At 42.9% G+C, this 16,482-nt stretch overlaps 1 protein-coding gene across 18 annotated transcripts in view; it reads left to right on the top strand.

Annotated features, from left to right (window-relative positions):
- The window catches only part of FOXP1 (forkhead box P1), a 387,112-nt gene that overhangs the window by 308,612 nt on the left and 62,018 nt on the right, over window positions 1-16,482 (top strand). For 17 of the 18 annotated variants that reach the window (XM_080382599.1, XM_080382595.1, XM_080382597.1 and 14 more), the window contains 3 exons: window positions 5,036-5,173; window positions 6,261-6,350; window positions 11,855-12,014. In XM_080382599.1, coding sequence (XP_080238725.1) covers window positions 5,036-5,173; window positions 6,261-6,350; window positions 11,855-12,014 — 388 coding nt within the window. The remainder of the gene's footprint in view (window positions 1-5,035; window positions 5,174-6,260; window positions 6,351-11,854; window positions 12,015-16,482) is intronic. The other variant, XM_080382589.1, reaches the window with a different exon arrangement.

Below are 16,482 nucleotides of genomic sequence, written 5' to 3'. Positions count from 1 at the left end.
TTTCATTCTGTAAACAAATAGGGAAATATTCCCGCTTTTCCTCAGCTAGAAGAGAATGCAGAAGACAGCAGACACCCTGACATGTCGGGGAATGTCAGCATAGCCCATCCTACTGCCTTCCGTGGGTCAGAGGGAGATCTTCCCTCCTGATAAAATATAATAAACAAAATTATAATAATAAAATGCTAATTTAATTTTAAAGAGGGCTCCCCTCCCCTTTTAATAGGGAGTTGTATTGTTACGAAGAGAACTGTTATGCTAATGACAGACTACTTAGCTGATTTTACATTAATATAATAAACATTACCTGTCTTTATGTGTTGTGCCTTATTATGGCAAAATAACTAACTCTAAAAGTGAGATTCCGTTTTGCATAATGGAAACAGCATTGCAGGTTCTGCGTGAATAATTCTAACAGCGGCATTTTTTGCTGTTGGTTCGGAGGATGAAATACTGTGTCGGAAATGTTCTAGTCTCGGGATGGAAGCAGGTCCTGCCTGCAGCTCTTTTGCTGGGCTCTGCTCTGGCTTGTGGCGTTGTGCTGCTCTGCTTGCCAGGGTATCAGTGGTTTATCTTCTCCTGTGGCATGAGCAAAGCTGGCTTGTATTGTTCCGGCTGAGATTTTTTGACATTTTAAATGTATTGCACATAATAGCTTTCTAATAAGACAGCTCGAGTTAATTGTTTGGTTTTGCCCAGCCGTATCTATTTTTATTTGTAGCCCAGTATTTTTAACTGTTCCTCAGCAACTTGCTCTGTCTGTGTTCAGCTATGTTTTGTCCCGTTTGACTTGTATCACAAAATCTTTAACCAAAGAATTGCTGTTTGGAAATCCGAGGTGCCTGCTGGAATGAGGTCTTACTGAAATCGAGTTTGAACATACATCGCAGGAGAAAAAGATTTTCTGGCAGAGTTATTCTTCATGAATTAAGGAAATCCTCCCCATCTTCCATGCACGCCTGCTAACAGTTAACAGGACCACAACCGTATCCGACAAAGGCACGTTGTGTGAAAATGGCATTCTTTTTTTTTTTCCCCACTTCATACAAGATTAAACTACTTGAAATTATTTAGCTAGTATTTAATTATATTAATATAACTGAATATGGGGGAATGGAAATGATTAAATAGGACTAAATCATTTTCATCCCTGTGACCCTTGTCTGGGTTGCGTGGAGGAGTGACAGATGCATCCCTGCTGTAACTCTGGTGTGAAGTTAAAGGTGAACTTGGTCCAAGTTGGTGGAAGTTTTCCTTGGTCAGTCTCACCAAAATACAGCGTGTTTGCAGAGCTTGTGTTCAGGGGTAGCGGGGGGGGGGGGGATGGGCAGGCTTTTGGGGGATGTGGAGGAACAGCAGGCAAAAAACCCTGGGAGAAATAGTGTCTGAAAACAATTGTGAGTATTAAAGACATTTTTTGCCGTTGATGGTATTAGCATGTCAGCAGGTCTATACTAGCACAGCTCCGAAAGCCAAATTGCAGCTGTATTTTTACCTTTGCTGCCAGGTTTACATGCAGCTGGGTATCTACCACACCCTATTGTTATCAGTCAACAATACCAAAAGTAGTTCATTAATCATATCAATAACAACAATCGTGTTTCATGTGGAAAATAAACAAGTTAAAAAAAGAAAAGACTGATTTCTGGTCTGCATGCTAACTTAGCATTCTTTAAATATATCTGCCAGTAGTTTAATTTGAACTTCAACTCCCTGAAGGCAGTAAGACAGAATTATTTTAGTTCTTCATAAACTGCCTTCTGTGATTCATTGTTAACTCGTAAACCACGCTCGTTTTCATGTACTTAAACAGTTAAGCCATTTTTAAAGTTGGTTTGTAATTTTTTTTGGCAACACGTTTAAGTTGACATCTGAGAGATAGAAATCTAAAATTAATTTATAGCCCTTGGTTTAGGTTTCATTTACTATCGGACAAAATATCAGAAATAAATATTTTTTATCTAACATAATGTAAAGTATATTGCACAGTATCTAAAATAAAGTTTAGTTTTGACTGAATACACTCAAAAAGGGACCTATAAATATTAGAGAGCTGTAGTTAAGAACTTACATGACTGTTTTAAATACTATTGATTTAAACCACTGGCTAGATTTTATGAATCAAAGTGTAATTTCCAAGCTTTGGCTATATTTCTCATCGCTAAAGCACTCTCTCTTGTGTGCCTTTAGCAGCTTTCCAGACATTCAACACGGGATTAAATGATAGTAGTTACAATGATCAATAGGTTAAGACCGGTACAATCACTCTTACCGCTAATGACCTCGGTAGTAATGGGTAATAAAGTGTGGGCTATAATAGCCTATTGCTGGTGCTGCATGCCCTTTGATTCCTAGTATTACCAGGGACTAGCTACATGAAAAAGTTGGACGTTGGGAGTTAAGAGAGTGGATATATAGGCCATCATTCTTAACTATTTAAATTCCTCAAACCACACGTGAGACCATGCTTGCCTGGGACACGCGTGTCGTTGTTAACACGGTAGTTTCTGGTTTATTTGGATTTGTGAAAGGTTTCCCTGGGTTGCTTTTGTGATAAGCTGAAGTACAGACCTTGGCTAGCTGTGGCTGTTTGCCGTGCTTATAGGTGGAAGGCAGGACCTTCTCTAGAGGGGCAGATGTGGTGTGAAAATGGGGTTTTGGATGGTGAAATGAAGTTGAGTGATCAACGCACACTTGCACTCCTAGGTGTGCCATATAGATACACATATACACACTTTGGGGGTTTTGCCCTTGCTCATTACGTGCTTCTGTTCTAGCAAAGAGTGTGCAGCTAGGAGATTCTTCACCGGAAGGTACATGGCCAGTTTTCAAAGGTAGGGTCAAATCCTCAGATTTATCCCAAGATAAATATGCAAAAAGCCATGGAAGTGAATGGGAGTTGTCTCCACATAGCTGACGGCAGAATGCGGCCCTTCTATTAATCACCGATGTGTAGGTTTTACAGCACCCCACCCTATTCCTGTCTGTATCCCTGCTTGTCGTCATAAATCTAACTGAAGAGTATTTGTGTTGTCTATCTTCCAAGAAGGGCACAGAAAACATACTTAAACATGCTTCCTCTTCTGTTTGCTCAGTCCGACTTCAGAAAGATAGTACAAACCCGAGGGTAAAATAAACTTCTCTGGGGAGGAGAATAATGAAGGTGAGTCACACTCTGGGGCAAAGACAGTGACGGCAGGATTTAATTAAATAATTTTCTACTCCCAGAAAAGTTTTTAAAAGCGTGTGGATTAAGGTATTCTGAAATAATGGGGTTATCCATCCCGGTGACTCAGTGTCCTCGCAGCTAGTCCTGCGTGGCGAGGCGGTGGCATTCCTGTAGCCATGGGCAAGCGATGCCAGCAGTGGGAGAACGGCCACTGGCTTCGGTGGGACTGGCGTTTGACCCGTAATCAATCTCCATTTGCCTGCACTCACACCGGCCTGGAGCACGTTAGATACACGGGAAGGTGCTGGTGCCATGGGGAGCGCGCTGGGGACGTCGCCGAGTTTGCATTAATGGGATGTCGGAGCGCGTGAGCCTGTGTGGGGCTTGGCTCAGATGTTTCCGAGGCCGTGTCTGGCCCTGGCACACAACATGTACACAACAACACGGGGAGATGCGCAGTGTACATGCGTCTGACCTTCAGGAACCATTTTTAGTTCATCAAAATTAGTGATGCTGAGAAATCAGGACATCAGTGCATAATGACTGTGAAATTAGGAATGAGAGCTTGCTATGCAAATGACAGGACAAATCATGTGAAAAAGTCAAGATAAACTGCATATTAAGACATTATGTTACATAAAATTAATACTGCATTTCTCTCTTGCTTACTACTACACTGGAAGATTTTTTTTTTTAAACTCCTTTATCTTCGCATCAGCTATTGTCTGCTGATTTTTTTTTTTTTAAATGAGGTGCACAGAAAAAGTGCTAAACATATTATTACCTTTTATTGTAATACATGAGATGACAGGAGATCCTTTTTAGCAAAGTATATCCTTTACTGCTTTTAGTTTTTTGCTGTCACGTATTTGATTTGAAACTATAGAAAAGTCAGGTGCTTAAATATTACTGTTAAAACTCATATGGGTTTTGTCTTTTCCTCTATTGTGTTTTTTTTTTTCTTCTCCTTTTCTTTTCCTTTTTTGGGGTGGAGGGTAGAGGGGTGGGTTTCTCGGGAAATAGTCTTCTTGCATTACTAGGACTGACAAAATGGTTCTCATGTAGTCTGCAAATTAAACACAAGTGCAGTGATTATTTTGAATAGCTAAATTACATTCTAGAAAGCTTGCAGAATTCATAGCATTGTCATTAGGTATCCGCTTGAATACAATTTGTGTAACCTTGGCCAAGACAGCCTGTCATTTTAATGTCAGTGTTTTATCTGAACAAGACATCATCCTTTCAGATACAGTGTACAGGTTCCTTGCAAAGATGCCCGTGCAGAAACGTGTTAACAGTTGCAAATATGAAATGCTATCAAGTTCATCACTGTAGCTGTTTGTCACTGAAATGTCATGGAAAGCGGCTTTTAATGGTATCTCACATAATATGAAAGAATTGAAGACATCTGTATGCTGGGTGAATATGGAATGGTAAAGACATCGTGGTAGGGCCTTTCTGTTAAAATTGCATAGGAGTCTAGTGCCGTTATTCACATCACTGAGCCTTCCTTCAATTTCCTTAAAAACCTGTCGTAATAGGGTCTAGATCGCATCAGCCTGGGATACTGGGCTGCTGGATTTCTGCAAGGGCTTTCTGGGAGGGAAAGGACCTAGTTGGCGGATTCTTGTAAAAATAATTAAATCGTAACAGTGTTTGTCATGTTATTGCGATGGGAATTCTTATAAGTGAGCAGTGTTTTGCGAAAGGGGAACTTAGTCGCTGGGAAAATGTGTGGTGGGTACTTCTGCCCGCTGTGGTGGGCTGTGAGGGCACCCCCGGTGCCAGGCACGGGGGTGGTGGGTGGCGCGGGGGAGTTGCGGCGATGCGCTCTGACCCCCTCTGCACTTTCCTCTTGTGTTTCAGGTTCCAGTGTCGGTGGCTATGATGACACCTCAAGTGATCACTCCCCAGCAAATGCAGCAGATCCTCCAGCAACAAGTGCTAACTCCCCAGCAACTCCAAGTCCTGCTCCAACAGCAGCAGGCACTCATGCTTCAACAGGTAATTGTTTCCTTAACAGCTGCTCGGGTGGCCCCTGCAGATCCTGGAGGGCTTCGCCTCCCAAAATGTTCGTGCGGAGAGAAGCTGCCCATGTCTCAGGTCCAGACCTTGGAGCAGCCATGCGCTGAGATGAACTGACTGCTCTTTTTTTTTTAATTCTAGAAATAGCTACTGGAAACAAATCCAGGGAGCAGTGCTAGGAGTGTTTCCAAGATCAGCTAAATAATACAGATGCATATTTAAGTGTCAGGACTTCGGCAGATGTCCCTGTTGCTTTTGCCTGCATCCCCCAGAAAGCGTGGTGTGTCCTGACTAATGGGAATAAACACAGTAGTATGGTGACACTTGCCATTTTAGACGTCGTTACGTCCATCTGGAACTGTAAAGGACTATGGATACGGTGGCAATAAAAGCAGAGAGGTTTGCAAGCCTTAATCTGTTTGATTTCAGCCAACGTATGCCGTGCGGTGTGTCAGTGTTTCTCACAGCCCGTGGTCCTTTTTCAGCTGAAAAGTTCGCCACCGACGAGCCCCAAGGCTCCGTTATCAGAGGACACGGCACAGCGGGGGCTCACGAGTCCCGGGCGGGTGGCAGCATCCACCCCAGCCCGATCTTGCGTGCTCCCTCCTGCCCACGCCGGAGCGCTGCCTGCGCGGCGCACATCTGGGGAGCGGGGAGGAGGAGAGTATTTCCCAGGATGTCTATGCATGTATTGAACAACACTTAATACAGTCAAACCCTATCATTTAGAAAGCATGTGTGTTTCACAACAGAGATTCGCCAGGCTCTCTCAGCAAGGGCATTCTGGCTTTGTTGTTACAATCAAAGGTCATTCCTTGCCTTATTTTAATTAGTTTGTGTAGAAAATGGTATGTTTTTCATCAGTTCATTTTGGAGATTACTTTTCAAACGATAATGCCAAGAATAGTCAGTGTGCACTGAATTTATTGTTGAGTTTCAAACTAAAGGTCAGACCATTACAGATAAAAGGATGCTATTTTTCACATCACAGTTTGTGTGTTACACCAAAAGGGACACTGAATTGGCTCTCCACTTTGTTACTTACCATCTTTCCTTTTCTTTGTAGCAGCAGCTTCAAGAGTTTTATAAGAAACAACAGGAACAGTTGCAGCTTCAACTTTTACAGCAACAACATGCTGGAAAACAGCCTAAAGAGGTACAGACAATACCCATTTTACTTTCAAACCGCAGATCCCCGGGGACTGTCTAGTGGCTATTAAACTGTCATTCATCTTATAAATGATTGCACAACTGAACTGACTCTATCGGGTCTCAGCTTTCAGATTTAGAGTTATTGTCCTGTTTTCGCCTGTGTTTTCCTGTGCTTTCCATTTGCTTGCTGCCACATATTTTATAGCAGGGGACCATGCCTTGATGTTTGGTATGAGTACTGGAGCAAGCATCTAGACTTGTATCTTGGGAGAGTGCTTTTGGAAGTTAGTTATGTTGGAGAGGGGAGGGGGCAAGCAGCCGGCCCAGATACCGTGCTGTCCGCTGGAAGCAGGGCAGAATGCCAAGAGACGTTGGGTTTGGGCTTGCCGTTTCCAGTGGAGAGGTTCTGGTTGCACGTTCCTCGCAGCGTGGGCTTGGCAGGGACTGACCGCACTGGAGCATCATCGGTGGCGACACCGAGACGCGAGGTCTGGGAGGCAGAGGTAGCATGGGAACGCCGCCCGTTCACGGCGTGGTGGCAGGAGACCTTGCTCTGATGCCACCATGGTCCATGGCAGGAATGGGACGGGCCCGGGCACTTTCTGCCTGTCCTTTAAATACGCTTCCCTTTCAAAATACCTGTCATGTCCTAAACTTTGTTGATTGTGGTGTGCTGAAATTTAATTTTGCTGCAGTTACATTTCTTTTTAAGCCACCGAGTTCACCTCTGGAGTCACGAGGCGTTTGAGGCTTCCATGTTTAATCTGACATCAGTGCTGGCTTGGGTAGATCCTCGAAAGCTGCCTCTTGGCACGAGATGCTGCACGATGTCCTGCGATAGCGGCAGCACTTCTGTGTCACTTCACAAACGGCGTTGCTCAAAGCGCGCATCAATTCCTGCCCCCTGCCTGCCCCCCCTTGAAATTTTGGTACATTGTGCCACCTGTGCCAAGTTTTAACCCAGAGTGAATTTTTCCAGCTGAGTTATAAACCCTTGAAAATAGGGGGGTTTATAATGGAAACGCTGACACAACCTTAACCATAGCGCGCTTACGGGCACCACTATAATAAAAAAGGAACAGATTAAAAAGTGTCTAAAATGTAAATCTAAAGGACTAACAGTAATTAAAATGGAAATGGCACAGGGAGGGAAGGCATGTAATTGTGAGATATCACTGTGCAGAATGCTCTCAGCTTTGTTTTGCTGGCTGTTTTTCTAATTCAGTAGGGCTTACTCATCAGTGGCAGTTCAATGCGCGTTAATGACTCTGGGATGCAGGCATCACTCTGGACAAAGAAATGATTATTGTGCGGTCAAAAGAAGTTCAAAGACAAGAAGGGAATTTCAGTTTTTTCCTTAGAGATCCACATTCAAGAGCATATAAATTAAGCCAAATGTTAAAAACCACAGTCTGAAAGCTGACTTCAAAGTCACAACTCTCTAATTAATGAACTGCGAGTTTCAGTTTGGACAAGTCGTGGTTTGATGCGCCCATAAATCAACATGACAGGTCTGTTTCACAGTCTCAGACAGCGCTTGTCATTGAGTCACATCAGATGTAAACACAGCAGAAAAAAGAGGGAATATGAAGGAGGTGCAATTGATCAACAGAATTGGTAAAAACCCACTTTTGAAACGCATTATGCATGATCACAGGAAATGGCGATAGCCTCAAGAGGCTTTCTCCTTCTGCTGTTGCTTTTTTGAATCAGATTTCTAACAGCCTTCAAAAGGGAGAATAAGAATTATGGAGCTTCTCCCCTGTGGCTGGCAGGCAATAACCCCCTGTTGTTATTTTGTGCTTCTTTCTTTTCAAAGGCGTCAAAATTTAGTTTTTTAAAGATCTTTAACTCTATATTTGAAGACAAACAATAAAGGGCTGCCACTGTCATTCTTATCAGTTACCAGGGATTGTATTTTTTCTTTCTGTTGCCACTTCTTATTAACCTCTTATTTGGTCTATTAGACATAGTTTTGAATGCAAGCCTGCATGCTGGGAGAACATGAAAGTTCAGATGAGCTCAGAGGGCAGATAAAGAAATTTGAAGGGGAAAGTTACACAGCAGAATGAACGATAAAAGTTAACTCTTCTAAATTGCTGTTGTCAGACAGGAGAGCATCTCAGACACAAAGATGAGGGCTCGGAGCTTAAAGAAAAAAATACTTTGTGTTAAAAAGACGAGAAGGGGAGTTAGACAATGTGATGGCATTTCAATATCTAACACACTGATTTACTGTGGTCACACTTCTGATATTACACTATCGAAAGCAACAATAAGGACGGACTCCTTCCTGGTTCAAGAAGAGCATTTTAACAGGGTAGCTGTGCAGAGAACAAGGGGCCCAAGTCTTTGCAGCGTTTGCTACGGTTCCGGGGAGGGGGGAATTTTCGCTGATGGTTTTCGTGGAGGCCTATTTGGATGATGCATTTCAGCCCACCCCACAGGTTTGTTCATTCAGCCCGTTTTCCCTGCCTTAAGGAGGTTATTCTTCCTCAATTAGCATGCCAGCGGTGCAATGGTGGTCTTTCTTTTTTTTTTTTTTTTTCTTTTTCTTTTTTTTTTTTTTTAATCCTTTTTCTTTCCCCTGCTTCTCTCTCGTACTAAAACTGACGGTGGGGTCACATGGCGAGCAGTGCCGTGTTGGGGACTGGCGGCTGCCGTGCTAACGAGGGTCGGGTTTGTACCTTGACAGATGGAACAAGTGTATTCATGTCCTGTGTCCCCCAAGTCATTTTCTTCGTGCCTTGTCCTATTGTGCTGTCGTGAAAGAAGGAAAACACAACAAATCTCCCAAGCCCCGCCGGTAAAAGGGATGTGACCCCCAAGCAGGATAACAGAGGGACCCCAGTAAGGCTTCTGGCAGGTTTTACTGGAGGGCTGCGTGGCGTAGCGGAGGGCGAGCACCGCGTGGTGCCCGACAGCGAGCCCGCAGCCCTGCGCCCGCCGCTCCCCAAAGCGGGGGCTCCCCAAGGCCGGGGGGGCCCAGAGCCACGGAGGGGTCCGGCCTGGGGCCGCGGCGTGGGATGGAGCGGGTTGTTTTCCAAATGGGGCCGTTTGTCCTCCGGCAGTTGTGACAGTTTATGTTAGGCAGTAGGGAGTAACCTAAGAAAGGAAAACAGACCTTTGACAGAAGCTTTAGGGAGGGGATCAAAAATGCAAGTTTTATCAGGATATTTCAGCATTTTAACACTGACTACTGACCTGACAACAGGACTGCACTGAGACCTTTTTTGTATGCATTCAATTGTGAGAAGTAAACAAACTGCCTTGTATCCTGTGTTTGGTAACTGGGTGGGGAGCGCAGTTTGGCAACGTGTCTTGCTTTTAAATTCTTTCTTGGACAATGGGCCTTGTATACTTTTATATCCTGGCTTTTCAAAGTAAAGAGTGTTCAAGAGCTTTTCTTAGGATAGCTGAGAAGACAACCAAATGGGCATCAGTCAGTTTATATAAAGGTGTTTTTTTCTTTCCTTTTATTTTTGAAACAGCAACAACAAAAAACAAAACCAAAACCATGCTAACTTTACACTCAGGCAGCAAATAGGTAAAACCCAGCTTACTGTAACTAGATTTTTGTGGAATACCATTTATTATAGATATAAAATACATAATAAGGATATATATTTAGCAAATGAATATTGATGGAGGCAAACACTAACTCTTAATGTAACTGTTGCTGGGGCTTGTGTTCATCTGGTGCTGTTGCATAGCTGCAGCAGCTGGATCTCTCTGAGCAAGCTGTTGCAAAGAAATGAAAACTCTCCAAGTTTTAGGATAACTAAACACCTAGTTATTTAACTGTGTTCTTGATGTCCTAGATTGTCTTTGGAAATAAGGTAGATGGACTTCATAAAGCAGATAAATTGATGGTTGGGTCAGTTGTGGGTGTACAGTTGGTTGCAGTGTTAGGGTTGGTGGGGCGTGGTGGTACAAGGAGGTGGGGGCCAGATCCCTGGCTGGTGTCTGTCAGTCCTACTCCCGCAGCTCTGGTGGATATATTATTTTTTTTTCCCCTACTTGACACCAGTAGGGAATGGGGCCAGCGATCCTCTGGCTTGGTGTCAAGGAAGGGCGACAGAAAGCTTGGGAGCTGGCTGGGGTTTGTGAAAGTATGCAGTTTTGTAAGAGTTAATTTTCTTTCCGTAATTGTTAGCCATAATGTGTATAAGACCTCCACCTTGATATGATTCCTAGCAGATTAGGGATATTAGATAATTTCCTTCTATTTATTGTACTACTGCACTGTATTATCTTTCTATCACTCAGATAATTACTAAGGAAATCTACATTAATTTTTTTTGGCTAGCACAAGGAACTGCTAAACACTGGCATGATGTATTGATGTTTTACACAACAAAAGTTTTCCTCCTGTCATTGTACAATAAATAAAAAGATATTTATCAAAATGCAAAGCCTTTCATGGATTTTAAAGAACAAAGCAAATAAAATACAAGATGAGCATGGAAGTAAAACCTAGAGGCTTCCTTAACTGAACAAAATTAAGGACTCTGAAGCCTGGAGTACTGTACATATTAAACGCTCACATTCAAGTAAGATGTTGTTTGCTAAATTATGAATGTGTGTAATTAAAATCTAGTGGCTGTTTCTATGAAAGATTTACAATGTTATTTCATCGTTTGTCATGGCTAATTAACAATATTAGATGAAGTTTTTCTTCTTCAAAGGTCTGATTTTTTCTCATTTATTTATGTCAGAAGTGATAAACAGAGTAGTTAAAAGCTTCTCTGGGTACAGTAGTGAGAAAAGCAACATGTTCTTTTACACCTCAAAGGTTCAAGGTTCACGTCCCTGTGGAGTAAAGCAACTCCATCTTCTTTCTAGTGAGAATAATTAAAATTTTCAAAGTGCAGAACTAGCAGCCTTAAATACAGCACAGAATAATTCCAAACAGAACAGAAAGTATTGTGGGGCTTGATGGATGAAGAGGAGAGAGTAAGTATAAAATACTATAAATTAAGCCAGTTGTAATGCCTTAATAGTTGAGACAACCCTCGCATGAGTTGTTTTTCATTACATCTAAGTGTGATGTGATCGTGTGGTGTGATTCTCACGTTACACATGTTTTTTGCCTCAAAGAATTACCCGGGACTTTAACAGCCAGCAGCATTTGCTTCATCCGCCACTGAAATGCAGCCGTTTCTGGGGTAGAACGCAACCTCGTGGGCCAGGGCGATGCGGTAGCATGGACCAAGAAACGCTGCATACATTTTTAATTGGGATGGCAGGAGGGATTTAGGCAGGATGAAAGTAACCGCTGGAGGTGGGAATCGACTGCAGCCCTGTGGTTAGCTCTAGCACCTAAGCGTGCCTTGGGGTCTTTGATACGGGGTGACGGGCTCGCTAGCTTGCCTTGATAACAGGTGACTGCGATCAGAAGTTGAAGTGTGTTGAGACAAGGAGCCCTGTAAATCCTCCATTAATGCTTTGCTCTGTATTGACAAATGTGCTTTTTTTTTGTTTTGTTTTGTTTTTGTTCTTTTCCAGCCCCAGCAACAGCAGGTGGCTACGCAGCAGTTGGCCTTTCAGCAGCAACTCTTACAGATGCAGCAGTTGCAACAGCAGCACCTCCTGTCTTTGCAGCGTCAGGGGCTGCTAACCATCCAGCCTGGCCAGCCTACTCTGCCTTTGCAACCCCTTGCACAAGGTAGGTGAGGGGTGTGGGAGCTGCCGGCTGTCTGGCAAAGTGGTAGCATGCATGCACACACACACAAAATTGTCACTCAGTGCCAGAGAAGGAGAGAAGTCTCATAGGCTCATAAAATAATAAGCCCAGAAAAATCCTGACAGGCAGGGTGGGCATTATAGAGGTATTTTTTGAGAAGGGCAACGCTGAAATCGCGGGTCCACCCTGGCTAGCGGGAGTCAGGCAGTTTGGAGTTCAGATTCAATTTGCACAGCTATAGCCGGTCTGACGGGCTCGAAGCTGCTGGTTGTACTCATCTGGGCTTGAAATCCTTCACAGGGGGCGTCTTAATCGATTCTTGGTGCTGGGTTCATGGCTGAGAGTAGTGTGAGAGCAGCCTTTCCTTTTCTAAATGTGTTCCTTGGGCCCTTTCTGGTTCCAGCCTGGCGAGGAGCCGGGCACGGAGGAGCTCTGATCTGCACACTGCCGAGCTGTAGAAATTTGATTGCCCTTTGCTGCAGCTGAGAGGGAGAGGTGGCAGTGTCTCCTCTCCATGCCTGTTTACACAGCCTTCTATTCACTGCCTGTCTGCATCAGAGCCTCGTTCCTCCCTCCACAGTGAGGCAAATTGGGATTAACTCCATTTAATTTTAATGGTCTTATTGACAATTAGATCCTCCTACATCTTTATTCCATCCTGCACTCTGCAAGAAGTTACTGCTTTGCTGACATCCCTATTTTTTCTTACCTTGTTTTTTTGTGTGTTTTTTTTAAGATATTGATACATTGAAAGCCATAACTACTTAAATTACACTACTTTTGACAGTGATTATTACCTGGGGTTTTTATTCTGTCTTTGCCTCTTTGGCTGGAATTATTTTATTTTTTTTTAAACTGGGTTTGTCTGCAAGCCTGGGGACATTTTAACAGACTTGCCTGAGCTCTGGCTGGTGTGATTAAGGCAGACAGAGTTGGCGTGGTTCAGGGAGGACCAGGTCTTTCAACCATGATGCTGGTAGTTCTGAATAATCATGCCTTTTGCTTCCCTTGCCCCATAATAAATTTAAACATCTACCTCAATAACTTGACTCAGCTCAGGTTGGATGATTTGGGCTCTTCGAAGCAGCCTCAGGGCTCCTACTAGTTGCTAAACCATATAATGAATTTACATTCAGCTCTGTTCAGTTAAATAAATGGAGGGGATGGGACAAAACTGCTCTGGTTCTTTGCCCTCCTTTGTGTGTACGTAGCTGCAAGAGGGAGAACAGGGTGGCTGGTGGGAATTAACTCAGGTGGATAAATGAAGACAAAACTGGGGAGCGGAGTCTGCTTTGTGGTGTGGCTGGCGTGGTTTATTTAGGCTTATTTTTGCCAGACCCACAAGGGTATATGAGCAGCAAACTCCTGTCTCGAGAGGCTAAGCTGCTGGGGACCTGGCGCCTCCCTCTGCGAGAGGCAGCATAGCCTGCCAGTATCCTGGAGCTGGGCGCCTGGTCCAGGCTGGTCCTCTGCTGGGTCGGAGGCTGATGCGTGGGAAGGTGATGCCTGGCTGGGGGCGGCATCAGGCCGAGGGTGGCAGTTAGTGGGTCACCATCGATGTGTGGTGTGATGGGGAGGAGGCGTGAAACCAGTCCAGGTAAAAGGGCATGTAGATGAAATGCCATTTGTACTTGGAAAATGTTACAGCGTGCATTAATTACGCTTCAGATTTATTGTCGGAAGCATCCCAGGCTGTTCCCACACACCCACCGGACTCAAGCTTCAACCTTTCTAATTTTTCCCACAGCTCCTATACTATTAAGTTTGCTCGGTAAGGTTCATTGTACAGTACATCAGTTAAGCTGTCCAAAGGAGGGCAATTGGGCAGTGACAAGACACGCTCATGTGTAATGTGAAAGAAATGAATGTGGTGATGCATGAAGTGTAATCTGTGCGGTAACACATCGGAGACACCAGTAGGTAATTCAGCAGTCGTGGCATTGATTGATATGGTTAGCAGGGTAGTGTAACTATTAGTCCTGGCAAAGAAGCGTATTTAAAACCTAAGGGGTGCTTGCTTGCATGCTGGAGACGACGTAAACATAAGCAGCAAGGGCTGGTTCGTGCAGGGAGATGAGCTGCGAGCGCTGGGGGCGGCTGGAGCCGGGGGCTTGGCGGCGGGAGGAAAGAGTAACTTGAGATTTCAGGCAGGTTGCAGTACAGCTCGATATTTTATTCTTTTTTATCAGAGAGACGATGGCTTAAAACTGATGTCATTATGAGGTTTAAATCAACTTTCTGCTTGCTTGAACATGGTCACCTGGGTATGGAGGTACAAGGACACAAAGAGGTTGAGCAACTCTGTTTGTCTTTGAGCCGGTGATACCTGGGGTTGGGAAATTGAGTTCCGTGAGCAGTAATCTGTCAACTGTCCCCACAACATACATTTTTTAAACCTGTGCCTACATTTTCTTTCATAATCAAGGGGACTAGTTGTCCTGAAAAATGCAATGAAGAGCCAGGGCTATAGTTTAAAATAATTGGTAATGGACACTTCTTACTTAAAAAAAAAAAAAAAAAAAAAAAAAAAAGATTGCGTACCTCGTGCCCTTTTGTTTTCAGAACAGTTTGCAAGAGTGAGACAAATACTCTAAATGTGCTTATAAAAAAAATAAAATCATTCCTCTAGAAAATGCAGCTATGAATTTGGTTAAAAGCATTTTGCTTTTCTTCTTAAGCATCTGTAATAGTGATAAATGTTTCTAAGGAGAGAATGCTACTTTGTAAGTGATATTTTTGTTATGGTTTTAGAACTAATACATTGTTTAAAGCTGTATTTTAGTTTCATTTTAGTTTTTAGTGCTCGCCCATTGTCTTACACAAAACAGCACATCCTTTAATGTTATATTTGTGTAATCTTTGCTGCTTTCTATTTAGACACATCTATAATCTAGATTTTACATCTGTACATAACAGTTTAAAAATAAACCACATTTCGGCAGTGTTCTGAGCTGCAAGAGCTAGATCTTTAGTATCTGCAAAATGAAACTACAAATCACACTTCAGATCACCAGTGAGTGAAAATAATAGGACTGAGACATCTGGGTGCTTGATTGCTCCCATAGATTTGGCAGTTTCAGGTCTAAATCCCGTTGCTGGTACGTATGAAGTTGCAGCACTGGCAGTAGCGATCTCGGGTAATTGCAGCTCAGTTCTGGGAATCTGACTTGAAATTTAGCTCTCGCTGTTAAAATGAAACTGTTAAATGGTAAATTACATAATTTATTGCGAGTGTTCGTGGATCTATTTGACTTGCTTTTACCATTTGTTCTATTATTTTATTTAACCATTTTGCTGATGAGTAATGAGCATACCTTTCAGCTGCCCAGTTTGACAGGCTAGTTAGGAATTCTCTCCAGAATTATTCCAAAAGAACTAAATTTGGGGAAGGACGAGAGAGGCTTTTTTTTTTAAAAAAAATTTTATTTTATTAATAGAGTGATGTGTTCATTTTTAAGCGACTGGTTGAGTGCAGATGTGTATGACATCACAGTTAACTCTTTAATGTCACCCAGCCTGAAATCCTCCTTATTATCTCCAGCATTTTTTCCACAAGCAATTGGGTATATTTTATTTTTCTTTCAATACGTGGTGTAGTTGTCATTAATGCTAATATGAGTTACGCTTCTGTAGGAAGTTAGACCAAAGACCTTGACTTTCAGAGGATGTACAGCCAGATACAAATACTACATGTGTGTATATTTTAATGACTGTAAGACTTGGAAGCTCTTCCTTGGGATAAAGGATTAGTAGATCCAGAAGTGACCGAGAGGAGAGAGGGGGACAGGGAGAAGAGCATGGCTGCTAGCCTGTCTCTAATTAAAAACCTGCAGAAATCCAGATAAGGGGGTAGTGGCCAAAAAGCAAAAAAAAAAAAAAAAAAAAAAAAAGTGCCCAGTTATTCTTTCCCTATTTGCTTATTCTGGAAAATAAAAATAGGTGTCGACTCATATGGTCTCATATCAATATGTTATCATCAACAGACAAGTCTATTCACTATTGTTTCAATTGAGTAAACAGTGGTGTAAGGGTCAGCCGTGCTCACAGGTAATTGTTAGTGCACAGACAGTCCTGTCAAGCGTGTTAGCTAAAAATACATCCCACACTGTCACTTCGCAAGGTGTTTGAAAATAATAGCCCCGATGCAGCAAAACAGGACATAGGCTTGTGTACTGACCTTTTTCTTTGTTTAATTTGCTCAGAGGTTTAATTTCAGAGGACAAGTAATAATTGAATATGTCTAATAACTAAATGCTCATTTGGGACAAAATCCATCAAAATATAATTGGCATTTGGGTCTGATGAAAGGAAAGTGACGTGGCTTTAGAGACACGGACATGTCCTAAGAATATCTGATCACTTAATGTATAAATTGAAGCCTCTTTCATAATATATATTAATTGCAGATACTTAAGGATTGTAGCATTTTTTTGTGGTGAACCGTTACCGG

The sequence above is a fragment of the Falco punctatus genome (genome assembly GCF_963210335.1).
Source record: "Falco punctatus genome assembly, chromosome: 4".
NCBI classification, from domain to species: Eukaryota; Metazoa; Chordata; class Aves; order Falconiformes; family Falconidae; genus Falco; species Falco punctatus.
Note: the sequence above shows the minus strand (reverse complement) of the source record. Positions and strands in the feature narration are given on the sequence as shown.